This window comes from Amblyomma americanum, chromosome 10, assembly GCF_052857255.1.
Source record: "Amblyomma americanum isolate KBUSLIRL-KWMA chromosome 10, ASM5285725v1, whole genome shotgun sequence".
NCBI classification, from domain to species: domain Eukaryota; kingdom Metazoa; phylum Arthropoda; class Arachnida; order Ixodida; family Ixodidae; genus Amblyomma; species Amblyomma americanum.
The window spans coordinates 33,952,380-33,971,918 of NC_135506.1; the positions used below are offsets into that span (position 1 = coordinate 33,952,380).

The window sequence follows — 19,539 nt, forward strand, 5'->3', positions numbered from 1 at the left end:
CTCCTGCAGGGAACGTGTAATTTCTCCTGCTTAGTGGGGCACGGAATTTTTTTTTGTCGGGATTAAATTTGCGGCCAATTTTAGCAGCGCTCACGCGCGCATACGATCTGGCGCGGCGCTCTTTTTCCCAATTCGCTGGCAGGCGTGGCCAATCACCTGGCGCCGGCATCGGCGCTTCGGCACCGCGGTAGCAGACGGCGCGCTGCTCGGCCCGGCGCTTCATTAGCGGGCGCGCGAGGGGGAAAGAGGAGCGCCGGAGAGGCCAGCGGGAGCTCGCCGCCGCGGTGTGTGCATCGGCCGTGCGCTGCTGTTTGGGGCGAGAAAGTGATCGTGTCCTCGGCGCGACCTCGCGTCCTCTGCTCCCGCGGTGGTGGTTGTGGTGGTGGTGCTTGTTGTGTCTGTGTGCCGCGGATGCACTGCTGCTGAGCGTCATGAACCGTCCTCGGTACGACGTTCCGCCGGAGCTGACGAACCTGCTGCTCGAGTTCACGGTGAACGTGATGATCGAGCGGCCCAGCGACCTGGTGGAGTACGCGGCGCGCTACTTCTCCGGGCTGCGCGACGAGCGGCAGCGCAGCGCGTCGTCCGGCCGCCCGCCGGCGATCGCCGAGAACGACGAGGCCATCTACAGCGACGAGGACGAGCCCATGCCCAGTGAGTGGTTTCGCCTCCCCTCCCCTTTGCCCGGGGCCTAGGCCTAACCGGCGGCCGGCTTCCCCGGAAGCGGCGGCGGGCCCCGACCCGAAAGCTATACGGCGGCGGCGCGCCCACCTACGGTTGACCGGCCGCCGTCTTCGCGGTCGGCGCTGGGCGTTCCTCCCCTCGCGGCAGCGCGTGGTTTCGGGAACGTTTTCCCCGTAGTCGGTGCCAAGGGGCCGTGCCGAGCGAAGAGCCCGGCTCCGGTGGGAGCCACTTGTGGCTGCTTGGGCCTCGGCGGGCCGCAGCTTCGCGCACGTTACACACACTCCCGAGTCATCGGCGCGTGGAAAAGCAGCCGGCTACCGCGCCGCGCTCCATTGCGCGCCGACAAACCCGCTGTGTGTGTGAGAAGGGGGGTGGGGGGGATACTTGCGTAAGATCCGTTCAGAGCGCGAGCTCCAGTGTGTCACCGGGGCTTGAGAGCCGGTCATGACATACCGCTGAACCGCGCTTGCACCATGATACCATGCGCAGCCCCCACTCACTGGCTGTGCACATTAGCATCCGTCTGTACGCAGAAACCAGTGGCGAAAGTATTGTTTTCGTCTGCTGAACGTCGTCCGCGTGATGATGTTTTCGCGTTGGAAGCGGCGTTGAAAGCGCTCACCCGACGCAATGTGCGATATTACACAACTGGAATTTTCCCCTATGTAACAGATTAAAAGGGAATCGCAATTCGGACCCATCTGCGGGGATGTAGTGCGCATTTTTTGTCGGACGTGTCACGACTCGACCTTTTGTGCGCCACGGCATATGAATTTAATCCGAGATGCATATCACTTAATGGTTTCAGATGCATATTGCTTTCGGGCCGTTGATTGCAAGAAGAGCTGTTTGCTTTCGGAGTTTCCTTGACTGGGTGATAGCCTGCTTTTTATGGTATCAATTAACCCATAGAGGCTGGAGAGAATTGGAAATAGGGAGTATATTGAGAATTTCATATTCTTGAAATTTTCCGTATGCTTTTATGTCTTTTACATACTCGTTTCACCGTCAGCACTACAGAGGTGACAGGAGCTTGTGAGAACCGATTATGCTGCACACTGCACCCACCAACTGTTTGACAGAGCACCATTGCTGAAGCTTGATTCATGTTTTTGGCTGACTCAAGCTTGAGATTAGATACAAATAGCTTGACAAATTTTTCCGCCTATTAGTCAGTATATATTTCTGGTCCAGTAATGACCAACAGTGCGTGGTCTTCTTCCTATAGTGTTGATTGGCATGTAGTGTTTCAAGTTTCAACGTATCTATCATATTTCTTTTCCTGTTATAACTGCTGTGATTGTTTCCTTTGTTGTTACATAAAGCAGGCGGGTTGGCTCAGTGGTTATGGTGCTCAACTGCTGACCCAGGAGACGGGGATTCGATCCCCGCGCTGCGGTCACATTTCTGTGGATGTTAAATGCTAGAGGCCTGTGTACTGTTCAATGCCTGTGCATGTTAAAGAACCACAGGTGGCCGAAATTATCCTGCGCCCTCCACTATGGCTTTCCTCATAGCCTGAGTCGCTTTTGGATGCTAAACCTTATAAAACCAAACCAATTTCTTTGGCTGCGCTGTTGAGGTTGTTGTCTACGTTTGAATATTTCATTACCATCACTGCCCTCTGTTGCGAATGCCTGAAAAAGAAGGGCCATTTGCTAGCATTTTTGTATTCCAGACATCTGCGCTGCATTGACCTGATATGTTCAGTAATCGTGCACAAAAACATCCTTACGGTACATTGCGTTATCCTCAGGTAAACACTATATTTGTCATAGCAATGTCAGAAAAAAGAAAGGAGGTGACATTTGTGTTTCCTGTGATCTATTTTCAGTTGTCAGGCAGAGTGACGGGAATTTTATTGGTTGTGGTGCGCGTAGGAGGCTAATGACGTTATTGCTTTCAGTGAAAGGCTGAGTAATTCAGCTCATATATATGTAGATGCATTTGGTGTGATTAGTGGCCACTATCTTTGGTGTTGACATGGTGTTCTGCTTTCATTATTAGGCTAAAAGACACATTTTACGGCAATATTGTCTGTGTGATGTGTTATTCGCTGTACTGGATATTTTGACTGTGAAGGACTTATCTGTTTGTCGTTACTGGATTTCATCTTGCTAAAGTTTAGCTGATACGTGTATAGTTACATGTTTTCTAAAGGAAGATTCGGGCTGATGGTTTTCAAACCGTCTTGCTTTGATGAATTTCAGACTTAAAAAATCCAATTAAATTTCTATGCAGTCGATGGCACAGGGAGAGCCCTCAGCACTGACATTGATGAGACCATGTTGCCAGCTCACTAAACCCTTTTCATAAAGACCCACTTAATTGGGTCGGAAACCTGGGCAAGATTGGCCTGATAGAATTGGGGACTCTTAATTGCTTGCATCTCGAAAGATATGTGAATTCGCAAATCATTGTCACGTATAGGTCACCAAACACCTTCACATGATGTTATGTTCATAATTTACGACAGCGTAAAAAGAAAAAGACGCGCATAAAATAAACAACACATGCATTTACGTCATTCCTTTTATATTTGTCCTTGTTTCTTTTTGCGCTGCCGTAAATTATGAGTGCTAACGAACTTGCCCACCTGTCTGTTCTCCTTCGACATTAAGTGTATGGGCCAGATTTTTGGCATTTATCTTTTTGCTGTGCTCTGTGAGAATTTATCAGCGTGTACTCATAATGTCCTGGTCCCTTTTAGGTGTAAATGAGAATCATTTTTCTGTCGGTGATTTCTATGGAAATTTCACTCGGCTGCCACCACTCTAAAAACCAGGCTGCAAATGTTTGCTGAGTAAAATATTTAAGTCTGTTTTAGCAATAATACACCATTTAAGGCAGGTGCACGGCAGCTATGAACACTGCTTGCACATGTTTGACAATCTCATTCGTATCCGTTGTTACCAGGTGCACAATCTCTAAATGCACCATGCGTTTCCGTTTGTGTGCTGAGCAGTTGGGTGCTTCATGTCGACATTAGACAAGGAAAGTGAGGACAGCTTGTGTGCCACGTCAAACGAGCGGCTCGGCGAGGAAGCGATGCTAATTAAATTTCATCCGATTGTGAAAGTGCAGCTGGATCAATTCTGCGCCAAGCTGTGGAGTGTATGTGCGCGATCTCATATCCCGGCATGTGTTTGCAAATGGCCATTGCCTGTTGTGAGAGGAATCTCACGACCATTTTGCTGGAGCATTATCATGCCTCATGTATAACTTACTTTCTTTAATTGTATGTATGTTTTCTTACTGGACCGTTTAAAAGAAAAACTCCAAAACTTCAGTATGTCTTGGTTAAAATTAAAATGCATGGGGCTTTGCAGAATTTTTAAATTAATACCAGGGTCCCCATTTTGGCATTTCTAACTGTAAGGATCCTACCTGAAGAGCCTATCAGGGCTCATAGTGAATCTTCATTAGCAGGTACTTCCACTGTAGTAGCCTTTGGCAAGTGGTTTCACTGGGTTCTGCTCTTTATGCGAACAGACAGAAACTTGTATTTTCTCTTTAATGACTGAGGAAACGTCTTTAATGCTTAAGAAAGGAATAGTTCTAGAAAAGCATGCGTATGAATGGAATGGGATCTACATACTCAACCTTGGTTCATTTAGAAGAGTGCAGCTTCTGCTTCATCCATGCGAGCTGGTTCCTTTCTAGTGAATCAGTTTGAGTAAGTGGTTCTACAGAACGCTTGCTTAGTGATGACTTGTTTCTGCTAATGCCTACATATCATTGCTTTTAAACTCACTGCTTTCATGTTATGAAACTTAGCATAATTACTATGTCCCATATTTTCATGTGATTGTCTTAGAATCAACCTCTCACGCATTGTTGAGCCATATTGTTACCATTTAATGTGAGATTTGAGAATGTGTTAGTTTTGTAGTAAATTTACACCATTGGAAAAATTTGAGTGTCAATGTGACTAGAATTGAAAAGGGTTGCAAGAATACTGCTAACAGTTCCTGTGATGAGCCACATTGTTCTTGGCTGCAAACTTGGTGGTTGGCATGGTGGTTCCTATTGAAGACCACTTGTGTTTGGCATGGTGCAGTGTTTTATGGAACCAACATACAAACATTACTAGTAGCACATGCAACTGTATTTTGTAGTATGTCTCAGATACGGCTCAGTGCGGCCTTTTTAGATTGCTTAGGATATTTACCCTTCTTAAAGTGCTTTAAGGAGAGTGCAGCCTAAAAGAAGGAAGAGTTCAGTTTTAAAGGACTATAGACACCAAATTTTTGCTTGCGTGTTTTCTTCTTCAAATGACGTGCTAGACATTGGTATACACGGAGCACCCCATGGTATTCACCTATGACCACTAAATAATTTATAATTGAACTTCTTCTTGATGCTGTTTTGGTTTTGGTATAATGAACGGAACGATGGCTGTGATGTGTAATTGATGTTTAGGTCACGTGAGACACAAAAAAAAACTGCACTGTAACTGCTGATTTGTCATTTACTTTAATTCTAAATATTGAAGCAGGCTGGTTGAAGTGCTGTAGTGAGTTAAAACTATGTATCAGCATTTATATTCGCATTTTTTTTTGTGCTTCACATGACCTAAACATCAACCACACGTCACAACCATCGTTCAGTTGACGAAACCGAAACAGCATGAAAAAAGAAATTCAATAATACATTATTTAGTAGTCATAGGCAAAAACTCTTCTTGTCTATTTATAGACTAAATTGCAAGAGTATTGGTACAGAACCCTCTCCCACATTTAGATTATTGTTTTCCAAGTTATTGACTGAAAACCTTGCCTCAGCCCTTCTCAGCGATCACCTATTGTGTTATAAGTGCTGTGAGAATGATAGTTGGTGCTTGAAGCCCTTGAAATGTCACCAAGCAGCAGCATCTGTTTATTAAGTTTGCAGCGCAGCTTGTGACTGATGACATCAACAACCTGCCCCTGAATGATGTGCAGCAGAGATGGCACTGGGGTAGGTGGGCAGGTAACTAGGAGTAACTGGCAGGTGACCTCCTCTTGCACAGTCTGCTGCGGGGGAAGGAAAGTGCGTTGTCTTGGCAACTATTGCTGTGGGAGGGAGTAAGGCGGCTTGGTTGGTGGGCTCGGTCATCGTGGTGAAGCAAGGTAATGTACAACTGCGGAACTCCAGGGTGAAAAGAGCTGGCACCTCCACCAGGCGTAATGATGTAAATCAGGCAGTGTAGGTGGCCACAATCTTTACTCAAATTTTACTGCTTCTTAGATAACTGTTTCTGAGAGCGAGCGCGAGCTTTGTTACCTTCGTATTTTTTCCGATCTTACACTCCATTTTGTGCTGGCCGGTGGTTCTTCAAGCATCAGCTGTTTTTCCTACGATGCATAGAATTTATATCGCTGCTGTTAATTGTGTACTTTTCACTGTGCAACCTGTAGCAGGCAGGCTTCTTGTTGGCTTCATCAAAGCTATATGGTGTACTCATGTGACGGCATAGGCGTCATTTTGGGGCCCAGTGCCTTGCTTCGGTGGTGCAGTCCGGAGGAGGGTGGTTTAAGCCGATCAGAGACACTCTATAGCCTTCCGCTATGATGCATGGATGCAAAAATGACGACCACTGTAACTTTAGTTCATACCTCCTATACAGGAGTGGATGAAGGCAAAAGCACTGAGCCTACAAATGAAGAATTTATTTATTTATTTAGTCCTCAAATGCCCCTTGGACAGGGGTTTTACATGAGGGGTACATTTAAAAGTGAAAGGTTGTTTCAGTTGTGCTTCTCTTAATGCCACCTCATTGAGTTTTAAGTAGTTTTTAGGCATGCTCCTACATATGGCTGTATTTTTTGTTATGGCATCAGGACTTACAGTGCATCTGCTTAAGAGTTAGGCCAGCGATTTGTTTAGTTCTTGAGATGCAGAGTGGCTGTCATCTTGTGTGCAGAAGGAAAGCCCAAAGGGCCTGGTCGCTCATCTCGTCTGAAGCAGTCAGCCAGCCACAGTGAGCCGTTGATCCGTTCAACCGATGACTCAACGGCACGACCACCTTGACTGCTACAACTGTGACAACCGCTTCTGTGAAGGCCGCTGTTCATGTGGATGCCGGTACAATGACCAGACTGAAAATGCTTTGCAATTATTTTAATACAGTTTAACTCTCCAGCTACAAAGACTGCATAGCTGCCTTGCCTGTGCTCTGTATAAATAAAATGGCAGCCCTGGACACTGATCTTAAGGCTATTATATGCATTGTATACTATGTAGCCATCCAGTTATTCCTTGCGGAGCACTACTGCTGCTAAAGGCAACCGTGATAGAACGGTAGTGGCATCTATGGCGAGGTGGTTGTTGTTCTCTCACATGAATGTAAATAACTGCTCACAGCATTGATGGGCATCACCATCCTCCCTTCTGCTTATTTGATGTATTGCTTGAATACAGATGGCAGCAACAGTTATTCAGTGTTATTTTAGTGGCATCTGGGACAGTGATGCTTTAAACCTCATCAATTCTAGCTATTAACAACTCAGGTGTGTATAAACTTTCTACGGATTCATCACCTAGGTTAGCTTCCTTTCATAAAATGTTTTTTATGAACAAAGGTTGATTCTTTTTCTTTTGGATTCCCATACTTACAGAAAACTAGCTCCAGTCTGATAGCATGGCTATAGATAAGTATGATCAAGACAGGAGAGATGAGAAACAAAACTGTGATAGCACGGGGATGATTAGAAATGCATACTCTAGTCTTTTTTTTCAACAAAGCTGCCATAAGAGCTGACAATGAAAACCTTGAAAGCCTCTTCTCCTACTTCTTGGTTAACTTGTGTACTGCAGATCCAAGTATGAGAGGACATGCTTAACTAGCACTCATTCTACAGCTCAGCTACGCTATTGGTTTTAGTTGCTTTTATCTGCAGAATACATGTCTAGGTACTTTGTGATGTTTCATGTAGAAATAGGGGCAACACTGACTCGTGAGGGCGAACTCTGGGTGGTCACCGTTAAATTTGACTCATTTGACTTTTGAGGTTGGTGCGTTTCTCAATTTGAGAAATCTTATTCCTGTGGTTTCATGCTGCATTTCAGCCTGAAAATGTTGGGACATGACATTTCTGACATCTTCTTAAGTTGCTTTGAGTGTTACAATTCTGCAAGCGATATCTCAAGTGAAAGCTCTTTGTATCAATGCCTGGTGTCGTAATATTGATGTGAAGCAATGATTTTATTTCAGGCTTTCTTCCTTGACTTTGTTCATGATATGACATTTGCAGATGTCCTTTCATGTTGCAAGTAACTGAAACATAAAGATTGCAAAAATACAGTGATAAGCATTGAGTATTGCTTTTAAGTATACTCGAAACAGTTGTTGGCTGTCTGCCTGTCTTACGTTCTGGTGCCTGTGAAGTAGTTTCCTATGAATGCAGTCTTAATTAATCCGGAGCCTTCCACTATGTTGTTCCTCATGGCCTGTGTCTCTTTAGCAGGTTAAACCCCACAATTTACATCTTGCATACTATACTGATTTGCTTAGGTTATGGGAGACATTGAACACGTTTAACACTAGTGGTAGACAAACTTCAGGTTTCACCACCTTATGGTGACATGATGGGGTTCAGATAATAAACATATTGTAACTACTTCCATGTTGCACTAGAATATGTCAGTTCAGTCTTTTCTTGCTTCTTGCGTAATTCCACATTGTGGCTTAGTGTGGTACAGGAAGTTTCATTGGCATACTCATAGGATTTTACAAGAAAATAATCTGCAAAGGTTAAGAGCTCAACTGCCCCTGTAATTTTACCATCAGCATTGTCAGAACAGTTTTTGGAAGTCCTGTGGGACAGAGTGCAAGAAGATTTTCTCAGGGAAAGACCACTCAGTTAACTCTTGAAAGTGCATCAGCAAGTTTAGGCTAGCTAGCAGAATGCCCGCACCTTGTTCTAGCTCCTTGATATTGCGAATTGTAATTAGCTAAGCGCTGGACATATAAGCATCCGTGGCATTAGCTGTATTGCCCAAATTCTTGCTTGCAAATAGACAGCATGTTGCGTAGATGAAGATACTAACTGTTCCAAATGGTTTAAAGGGGCTTCGAAACACTGCTTGAACAGATGCTGGTTATACTTCAGATGGATTATGTCACGCAGATGCTGACTCAAAAAGAATGACAGGAACCGATGCACAGGAACTGGAGTTATTTAATGAAGAAATTTCAAAATACAAGCAAATAGAATGCCGCCCTCAACTTGATTTTTGCCGGGCTTCCCATTTCACTCTTGCAATGACGACACTGGGAGGGACCAATCAAAACAGCCTATCTGAGCACGCAGCGGAAATTTGCACACGTTGGTTGCCTAATCTAACTCGGTCTTGCCAAGGCTGGTAGCGCCGTTTTCATGGTTACAACAACCACGTGAACGCCCAGCTGACCAGCGATGCTTCATGGTGGTGGTGGTTGTTGCTATGAAGGGCGGGGGTGGGGTGGGGGAGGGTAGTGGTTATGCTTCATGGTCATGTCGGCCGCGCAGAGGGGAACATTGATCGGTGACGTTCCCTGACTTATGTATCCGAACGCGATCCGAACTGGATCCGAACTCGAGCGCGAGATACGACAGAGTGACGGCCTGCACAAGATACTAGAACATTTAGCATAGCGCGCACCGCTACTGCTTACCGCCTACCATGGCCCGTCGCTAGGAGCGCGCTGATTGGTCACGGCGAACAAGACGCGCGCGCTGTTGACGGGATCGTGGCGCCATCTGGCGCCGCCGCTCGGTGATCCTCCACAAGCTGACGATGCGCACTGCTAAATGTGAAACGAATTACTTTTGTCTTTGCATCCTTCCTTGGGACCGAAACGAACGCTTTTAGACTGCAGTGGCTCGATCGGATCGTTTCCGCAAAATCGTTCTCAGAGACATTGAGAGTAGACATAAGTGTTGTGTGCTAGGTCGTAGGTGTACAGAGAGGCGCAAAGTCCTTCGACGCAGAAAGCAGCCAAGGGGTTCTGGTGGTGTAGTTTTGTTTTACTTGCTTTATAGAGCTTTTTTCTAAGACAAGTTTGTTTTGATGATGTAATACAAAACGCAAAAACTTGACAAAACGTACCTCAATTTATTAACAAAATTTGCAGTATATTTAATGTTTGTTCAATCATCAAGCTCCCGCCCAGGGATGTCATATCCGCTGCTAAAAGCCGCCACTGTACTGTGACACCGTCAGCGCCATAAATTTGTTTTTGCGAGATAATTAAAATATTAAAAACCGGAGTATACGCGGTTCGACCGATGCTAATAGCATCACTATAACTCATTCTATGCAACCAACAGGTAAAACAATGCACTGATTAGTATGTGTTTCGGGGCCCCTTTAAGGAACAATTCCGAGTTGATTCCAGTTGGTTCCCTGTTGGCTCCCATTTGACTCATACTGGAACTCAGCTGGGAACCAACTGGGAATTGTTCATTAAACCAGCATTTTCACCTGGCACACCTGCTCAGTTATATTTGTTTTTGGTAGCGCTTGATTTCAAAGGTTAAATCATGCAAACACAAGTGGAAGTTTTGCGAGGTGATATAAATGTACAGCCGCCGAGGTGGCTCAATGGTTACGGCTCTGCTGCTGGCCCTTAAATATGCGGGTTCGATCCCGGCCGCGGCGGTCTAATTTCGATGGAGGCGAAATTCTAGAGGCCCGGATGTCAGTGCACGTTAGAACCCCAGGTGGTCAGAATTTCCGGAGCCCTTCACTACGGCGTTCCTCATAGCCTGAGTCGCTTTGGGACGTTTAAACCCCAGTAAACCATAAACCATTTCAGTGTACGCCGTCAGTCTGAAAACATAGTTGTGGAGTAGGACTGTCGAATTTTCATGATGTACTTGCTGCGTCATGCGGTCGTGATTTCAGCTATATTCGTAATGGAATTCAGATTCTTATTTTAGTGCGAAAACATTAATTAACACGCCTCCATCCAAGGCTCTTGTGTGAAGCTGCACCTTGAAGGTGATCTTGGCCAACCTGAAGAAATAAAATAAATATTCCCGCGACTGTGTTTCGAACCGGCGGCGGCGCGAACAGATCAGCTTCGCTGGCCATTGCACGAGAGGTCTATGCTATCGCCGCATCAGGTCACGCCTCGTGCTAAGCTAAACAGAAGCTAAACACAAAGCAAAACCATGAGCCAATCAGGCTAAACACACGCTTTCGCGCGTGTACTGGGTTTAACCGGGCCTTTTAAAACCCTACCACTCTGTTTTATTTTTTAGCGTGGCTACTATCTTAAAGGACTATAGACGCCTAATTTTATTGCGTGTTTCGTTAGAATTATGCGTTAGACAGAACACATCGATCACCGCGTGGTTTTCGCCTACAACCGCCAAATGTTGTATAATTGAATTTCTTCTGTCATGCTGTTTCGCTTTCATCAACCGAACGATGGCTGTGACGTGTAATGATGTTTAGCTCGCGTGACCCACAAGTAAAAAAAAAGGCGGCAGTATAAACGCGGATACGTAGTTTCAACTCACTACAGCACTTCAACCAGTCTGCTTGAATAGGTGGAATTACAACGCACGACGCATTAGCAGTTATGGCGCCATTTTTATTCGTGCCTCACGTGACCTAAACATCAACTACACGTCACCGTCATCCTTCCGTTGATTAAACCGAAACTGCGACAAGAAGAAATTCAATTACAAATCATTTAGCGGTCATAGGCGAATACCACGGGGTTCTCTGTGTGTACCATGCAGTGTCTATAGCGCGTCGTTTGAAAGAAGAAAACACGCGAGCAAAAATTTGGCGTCTACAGTAGTTGTTGTTGCCTCAAATACGATAGCACATACCCACGGTGGGGGACTGGCCAGGGTTTGGTGCATATCCAAACAGGAAAATTCTCATCGAGGTTTATCTCAAGCGGCTCATAAATTGAAAGGACTCTGAGAGAAAAAGGAAATCACGAATTCTGCGAGAGCTTGAGGAAATCGGAATGAAAATCAAGGAAACAAAGCGGTGCGAGTAGAATAAATAATAATAATTGGTTTTGGGGGAAAGGAAATGGCGCAGTATCTGTCTCATATATCGTTGGACACCTGAACCGCGCCGTAAGGGAAGGGTAAAGGAGGGAGTGAGAGAAGAAAGGAAGAAGAGGTGCCGTAGTGGAGGGCTCCGGAATAATTTCGACCACCTGGGGATCTTTAACGTGCACTGACATTGCACGGCACACGGGTGCCTTAGCGTTTTTCCTCCGTAAAACCGCAGGCGCCGCGGTCGGGTTCGAACCCGGGAACTCCGGATCAGTAGTCGAGCGCCCTCACCACTGAGCCACCGCGGCGGGTCGTAGAATAAATAAATTTCAAGCATTAATCAGAAAGAAAATAATTTTGAGAGGAAAGTAAAGGCGTCGAGAAGTTAACACAAAAATCTCCCGGTTTCAATGATATACTTGTGAAGAAGCTCACACATCTGCCTAATGGCATGCCCTTTGACGGTTGCACCGAAGGAGAGGAGGACGGGAAGAGTAAATGGCAGTCCTAATTGAGCGAGAGGACGTACCAAAAACTGAGTTCTCTGTCGTGCTCGGTGGCTCAGTGGTTAGGGCGCTCGACTACTGATCCGGAGTTCCCGGGTTCGAACCCGACCGCGGCGGCTGCGTTTTTATGGAGGCAAAACGCTAAGGCGCCCGTGTGCTGTGCGATGTCAGTGCACGTTAAAGATCCCCAGGTGGTCGAAATTATTCCGGAGCCCTCCACTACGGCACCTCTCTCTTCCTTTCTTCTTTCACTCCCTCCTTTATCCCTTCCCTTACGGCGCGGTTCAGGTGTCCAACGATATATGAGACAGATACTGCGCCATTTCATTTCCCCAAAAACCAATTATTATTATTCTGCCGTGCAAACCGCCGGCAGTAGAGGATGAAATGATCTATCATTTCATCTTCCCCGCATGACGCACACAGATTCGACGGCGTGAACCCAGACCGGCATAAATATAGATTAAAGGGACACTGAGGAGAACTCTATGAATTTTTTTTGTTAGCAAAATCTGATAGTTCGGCATTTCATGGTTTTGTTGCCGCTTGTCCGGGCGCGAAAGATGCATTTATTTCAAAGAAATTTGGATTCGAAGTTGAAAAAGTTTTTCCCGCCCCTCTGATTCAAACTCAGAGAACTCTTATGACGCCACGGCAACTCTTATGACGTCACAGAACGGAGTGACGTGATCGTGACGTAACGCAGACCCCGTGATTTCTGACTGCTAGCGGTGCGGTGTGCAACCTTCCTTTGCAAGCCTCAGAGATTGGTGACTTCCATGAAGTAAAGAAAATTCCTCCAAGGTGGCGCTTCTTGTCCTAGGAAGTCATCACGCTTGTACTTGCGAGATTGGCCTGTGGCGGCGATACCTGTATTTTGGTTCTTGCTAATTTCTACATTACAAGAGCTTTGTTTTCAGGAAGAGTAGCGTTTTTGTGATCAGGAGCTGCTATTCTATGGATACAAGCCAACTTCAATTTCTCCTCAGTGTCCCTTTAAGGCGAGGAATCGCTACTATATCACCGCAGTTAGAGAGAGCTGCGTTCGAGTAGTTTTGCTTTTTGGGAAGAGGCAGAAATAAAGCACTTGGCTGTGCGCGGGAAGGCAGCTGCCGTTGCTGTTCGGCGTGACACGCGGCCGCCTACTCAAAAGGCAAGGCATACGTGTTTTCGGTCTGCCCGCAAGCGGGCCGAGTGGCCTTGGGAACGATGGAGCGGTGTCACCTTTTCCGTGCATCGCGTAAGGCTGCGGGCGCAAACAAAGCACACTCGCTGGAAGACAACAACAAAAAAAGGGGACAAAGAGCCTTGGTTTTCACTCATAGAAGCAGCTGCGGATCCGGCACTACTCAAGTGTCCTGCTCTGAGCTGTGCAGTTCTTTTTTTGTTGTGTGTGTAAATGGCTTAAAGGGGAGCGCGCTAATTAAAACCGTTGTCGTTATTTGTGGGTGAAATCTGATCAAATTTGACGCATATGCAAACCGTTATGCTGATTGCAAAACTGCATTTTATGTTGGGCCAACTGGTGTGCTGATCGAGTAATCGCAATTAACGCCCTCATGAGGTCATCACCGGGACGTTAAAACGCGTTAAGTAACCACGAAGAAAGTGGGCAAGTTTTTATGTCAGCATGTATAAAGCCCTGTTTTGTGCACATAACACAATGAATGGGGTCGAGTCCTTCGATTTTGCTTGTGAACAAGTGACGCGTAATGAAGTTAGTGCCGCTCTCGTTTTGAATTGTCCATGTTGCTTGCTTATAGACTGATAACTTATATCGGACTAATAAGACCCCTACAGGAAACGCAAGAATTCTATTAGACCGATACATGTTTGTACTATAATTTTCGCTAAGGTGCGCTTATGTGTGATGTGTGAAGGCGACGTGGTGCCCTTTGTATGCTGCCAAAACAACCTGATTCAGTGTGCGCTCTACTTCGCTGCCTTGATTGCTTATAAGCGGAATGCATGGCCCGTGGTGACTTGTTTACAACGGACGTATTATGTCCTCTCAACGGGTCGACTTCCTGTCCGGTTCGAGCAGCGCTCAGACGTTCAGGAAGTTCTACTTCCTGTTTTGGAAGAGGAACATTGTGGCGATTAGTGCTAAATACTCTTAGTTAGAGGGTTTCATTAGCGTACATCCGTGTGCGTTGCTGGCGCGGCGCGCAGGTCCGGTACTATTCCTTAAAAAGTGGTCTGCAGACAGTCTATAAACATCTTATAGCCTCTGTTGCCTTCATATACATTTTTCTTTTTGTCTATTCATAGTCTGTACACAGTCTATGGACTATCTAAAGAAATTTTTGTAAGGGAAATGACACCGAACCGCAACATCAGCTCGCACGCGCACGACAATTACCTGCGTGCTTTCTGTGTGTTGCCTTCTCTTTGTGTTGGTCGTTCAATTTCCGGAGCTCGTGTGCCATCCTGAATTCCCACCAGCGGCCCATTCAGCAGTCTTGAGGTGAGGTTCGCATTGGACCGCCAGGGTTCGGGTCAGATTTGAGAGACTACCACTACAAAAAAGGTCTATAGACACTCTGTAGACTTTTTTAGACTCTAGTGCCTTCCTATAGATATTTCTTTTTGCCTATTCACAGTCTATAGACTGTCTATAGACAAAAGTCTAATAAAAGTGTATGGCCATACATCTATAGATGTCTGTAGACATGTCTTGGATTTGTATTGCCTGTAGACTGTTCTCTAGGGTTTCTCTATAGAGAGTCTATAGACTTTATAAACAGAATATTCTATAGACTGTCTAAATAAATTTTTGTAAGGGCAGTGTTTGGCTTTGGTCGTATTAATCTGTGATGGGCCAATGCCCACCGGCGTCGTTTTGCACTGGACAGCGGTTAAATGTCCGCCCCAACGGAGCAGGTAGGCAATGGACGAATTAGCCCGCAGTATGAGGTGAATCCATGGAGCATACGACACCCTCATTACGTAGTGTTGTATAGTGCCTCTGTAATAGTTTTGCGGCGGGTGTGGGATCCGATGAGCATGATGTTATCACATTAATTGACGCCTCGGGGAAAAATCTGGGGCACTTAAGTTCACCTTAAGAGTATTAGCGATAGTGTTATATAGTGTCCCTACTGGCGGTTGGGGGTCCCCTCACACACCGTTTCGCAGAAATCGACGTGCTTGTTGCCATCGCGTACTTACATACTATACCTACATACTGTACATACTACATACTGTACACATATACATCAGCGTTCATGTTAATTGGTGAAGATAGTTAGTGACCCTAAGTGTTCCGCAATGTAATTCTCCTCGTGTTTACACGTGTCAGATATAATGTATAAGTTCAAAGCAAAGCAGGAAAGGGTCGGTAGTCGGTGAAAAGCACTTTTTTTTCGCTTTCCCGTCTATCAACATCCGAGTTGGTAGACATATCCTTGCCGAAGGCTCGCGCGTGGCTTGTGTGTGTTGTAAAAAGAATCACGCTGTTGGGCCATGGTGCGAAATCATACTGAGCAAACAGTGCGGAGGTGCGTCCAGTTTATCCTTACGCACTTTCTCTGCTTTTTTTTCCTCAACATGCCCCGCGGGGTGTTTTTATCTGTCAGGCAAAAAGAAGCGTAAGAAAAAAAAAAGGTAACCCAGATAACCGTCAGGCTGTAATAACAAACCGCGCGGCGCGCACACCGCCGTCCCGCCGAGGCCCGCTTGTATCGGATTTCGCGCACAAAAGGCAGCCGCCGAATTCGCCGTCAGCGACCATTCCCGTTATGACGCACGGAGCCGAGGCCTCCGCGTTTTGAGTCTCTGAACAACACCTATAGAACCGTATGTTTTTTTTTTAAAAAGGAAAAAAAAAGCAAACTGTGTACGCTTTCGCTCTAGTTCCTCCAAGAACAAAGAGAGGGCGCGCGCGGCAGTCTATAGATCGCCCGGAACGACAGCTTTGCGGTGGTGCGCGCCTGTCGCGACGGCGGCTCCACTGGCAGAGGCTCTGGCGTTCTGCCACTGCGCACTGGCTAGACGCGTGTTCAGATCTGGCGGAAGCGGCGACCGCTATTTCAACGGTAGCGAAGTTCGCGAAACGTTTTGCTAACGGAGATTTCAGTTTACAGTGCGTCTAAAGAACAGGACGAGGGAACTGCACGGACTTGGGGATTTGTAAGAGATGTGTAGGGAGCTGATTGACAGCTGTGTGCGCTGCGTGCCTCTTTTTGTGTATCATTCTAAGCAGAAAGGTGTACAGATGGAGTAAGGTGTCCTCTAGAGCACTCCCTTTTTGTAAAAGGTATAGTGCCCTAGAGTACAGCTGACTCCCTTTTTGCTCCCATATAGGCGTATTCGTGTCTAGAGTGCACTCTTGACTGCTTTGTTTTTCTGATCATTTTCTCGTGCTAACTAGCCAAGCAATACACTGATCGTTACGTGAAATAGCGCCAGGCAGTGAACGAAATTGGACACAGGTGGATTGGTGGACACTCTTGGAGGAGGCGCTGTCTCATTTGTAAATGCATTCTTGGGCGGCGAGGGGGGGGTGGGGGGGGGGGGGGCGAAAAACGTGAGGTTCAGAGCGAATTTCGGAAAATTTCTCGCCTTGGTGAGGGAGCGACTCCTTACCCCCCGCAACTAGACCGGAGTCCTACACTGCATCGTTTCTCGTTACAGCTTTGTCTTCTATAGGGTATCGTAAGCGAATTAATCCCAATCAAATAACAGCAGTTCGTGTAGCTCGTTTCACGAATAACCGCGCACAATTTATACACAAGGCGCTTAACAGATGTCAGTCGCGATAGCTGCGGCCAGTTGCGTCAGTTATTCGGGGCGTGACCAACCTTGGGCAGTTCCGTATAGCTTGCGCACTGATCGTTTTTTCGGTCGGGACAGATTAGGCGCACGCGCGGACGCATTCCCAGCTGCAGGCACGTACGCGGTTCGCGATGAAAGCGACGGCTCATCGAGTCGGATCAGGGGACAAACGCTGATCGTTCCGCTTGCTTGCTACGCATGTCGGACGGCGGCATGCCACGCTGTTATATCCTGACAAATGATTCGCTCCTGCGACGACGTGAGGCTCTTTGGGATGTCGCAAGGGGGGGGGTCTGGCTGCTTTGTTTCGGCCGTATATACGGACAACGCTGTACAGGCCTCTGTGTGTGTGTATTGCGCGCTCGCTTTATTGTTGTGTGGGTTCTGGTCCGGTCTGTACTTTTGCTCCGGCTTGCACTATCCGTTTCTCTTTTTCTTGTGCCGGGGCTGTCGGCAAAGCCGATCCTCGACACACGCGGTGACGCACGGATTTGGCTTTCCGTGTCCCTCCATATATACACGTCGCGTCGAACAAACGTGGGCGGCGGCCACGGTGGCGCTGTCGAGGCTTTTGCAGCGTTCGTAGCGCGCTGTCTGGATTTCTTAGATCCGAAAAGCTGGGCCCGTTACTGGTAGCCTAAACGTTTCCGACAGCATTAGCGAAGGATTTGGAAACGAAGGGGACACACACAGGGAGCACCGTTTGCTGACTGGTTGTGTGCGGACCGAATCCAATTGGAGTGCCTCTTTTTAGAAACCTCGTCGGCGAGAAAATGTGTCCTGAAAAGCTAAATTCGCCTATTGGAGAGAGGGAAGGACCAGATCATTCCATTGGCAGGAAGAAGGTGACGTCATCAGACGGGAGAAATCCCATTGGCTGGTGGAAAGTGACGTCATCAGACCGGAAATGATGTCACTTAGTGCAGAGGCATCAAGAGCTGCGTTGGCTATCGCATTGTTGATGAAATGGAATTAGGTGTCCCTGTGAATTTTTTTTTTCTGTCTTGTCCGCGCGCTCTTTTCCCGGTTCCAAAGGATTATTTACGTTTTAACCTCCTGCTTGGTGCGTCATAGCTTTAGCTGCTTATGCGCCGTAAAACCCAACACGCCCACCGATTGTTTACATGGTTACTGTCACAACCTTGAATAGACGTTTCCTAAGGAGTTAACATGGTAGGGCAGGGGGTTTTCACTGTCGTGCGGTGAGGTGTGCACTCGGAGCAGCGCGGCATCTGGTGAAGGTGGGCGTGTTACCAAAACACTGCGGAAATATTGCAGTGTCGCTTGTGACGGGTGACAGGAAGGGGTAACAGCCAGCATTCTTTTAACCTAGCATTTCCTTTATTGGCGGTCTTGACCTCAGGGACATTCGCATGCATGTCGCGAACGAAGCCTCGGATGGTCCAAACGCCCGACAAATGGAGGCGTACAGATTTATGGGCCATCTGCGGTAGGGAGCTAGATTCCGGGAATTCGAGGGGAAGTTTGACACCCGATGCATGATCGAATTAAACTGAAAGCAAAAAATTATTTTAGATACGAAGGCCTGGAACCGTAGATTCGGGAGTTTGCTTTTAGGGGGTATGAGATTTGTGCGGAGTTAGTTTTTTTTTTTTGTTGCTCGGGTTTTGCACGTCTTGCGAGTCTTGTGGGTCGTGTTTTGGAGCCAGCTGCTACGCACTTGTATGCGCGAAGTCCGACAGACTCGTGACTGTGTCGGAGAGATCTGCCGATCGGAATACGCTATCGTGACAACAGCGGGCGTTCTCGTGTTTGCGGTAGTCTCACTGTGTGGCAAAACGAAGAAGAGTTATATATAGCAAACAGTTTTGGCACTGTAGCGAAGTCGTGCTGTAGCGTATGCGTATACCGGAGCAACCGCCCTGCGGAGCATGCGCACTGGGTGTGTATAATGGACCAATAGGGTGCCTGCTTCGCAAGTGGCGCATAATATGCACCATGCTGCTCCGACGTATACGATTATGTCTACGCTGCATGGTTCGGCGTCTTCACTGTGCTAAAAGGAATTCGCATGTGCCCTCACACCAGCCGTCACTCGGAAGTGGCCTCAATACCGAGATTTGTTTCCTCGGCCAGGGTGTCCGATACGTAAACGCGAGGACATTGAGGCCTACATTCATCACTTACTGTGGGACTGCCCAGCTCTCAAGCCTGCAAGGATCCGGCACCTGATGGTAGCTGGTCTTTCACCAAGCAACCCTGCTTCATACATTGCCTGGACGCAGGGACCGTACCATCGTTATTTACTGGACTTCATCAAATCGGCTAACCTTTTTCCATTCATTTAACCTCTGCTACATCATTCATCACACCTTCACCCATCATTGATGCCCTGGGGCAATAAATTTCGCTTAAAAAAAATTCGGATGTGCACCAGACCTTTAGGCCGCCTTGTTTGCTCTCGATGGGGTGGTGCCGGCCTTGGAGCTCTATACTGTTTTTGTCGTTTTTTTTTTCACCCTTTATGCGTACATGCGTGGGTGTAGAGGTACGTACGCGCTCATTGACGCCACGGGCGCTCTCTGGCGATCCGACGACGGGCGACGGCGGCGGAGGAGCCCCGC

General features: G+C 47.0%; 1 protein-coding gene across 1 annotated transcript in view; it reads left to right on the forward strand.

Annotated features, from left to right (window-relative positions):
- Window positions 1-207: 207 nt before the first annotated feature.
- Pka-R2 (cAMP-dependent protein kinase type II regulatory subunit) overlaps window positions 208-19,539 on the forward strand; it is a 165,430-nt gene continuing 146,098 nt past the window's right edge. Inside the window, exon 1 of the mRNA XM_077640501.1 lies at window positions 208-654. Within this exon, the coding sequence (XP_077496627.1) occupies window positions 432-654 (223 nt within the window). The 5' untranslated portion in view covers window positions 208-431. The remainder of the gene's footprint in view (window positions 655-19,539) is intronic.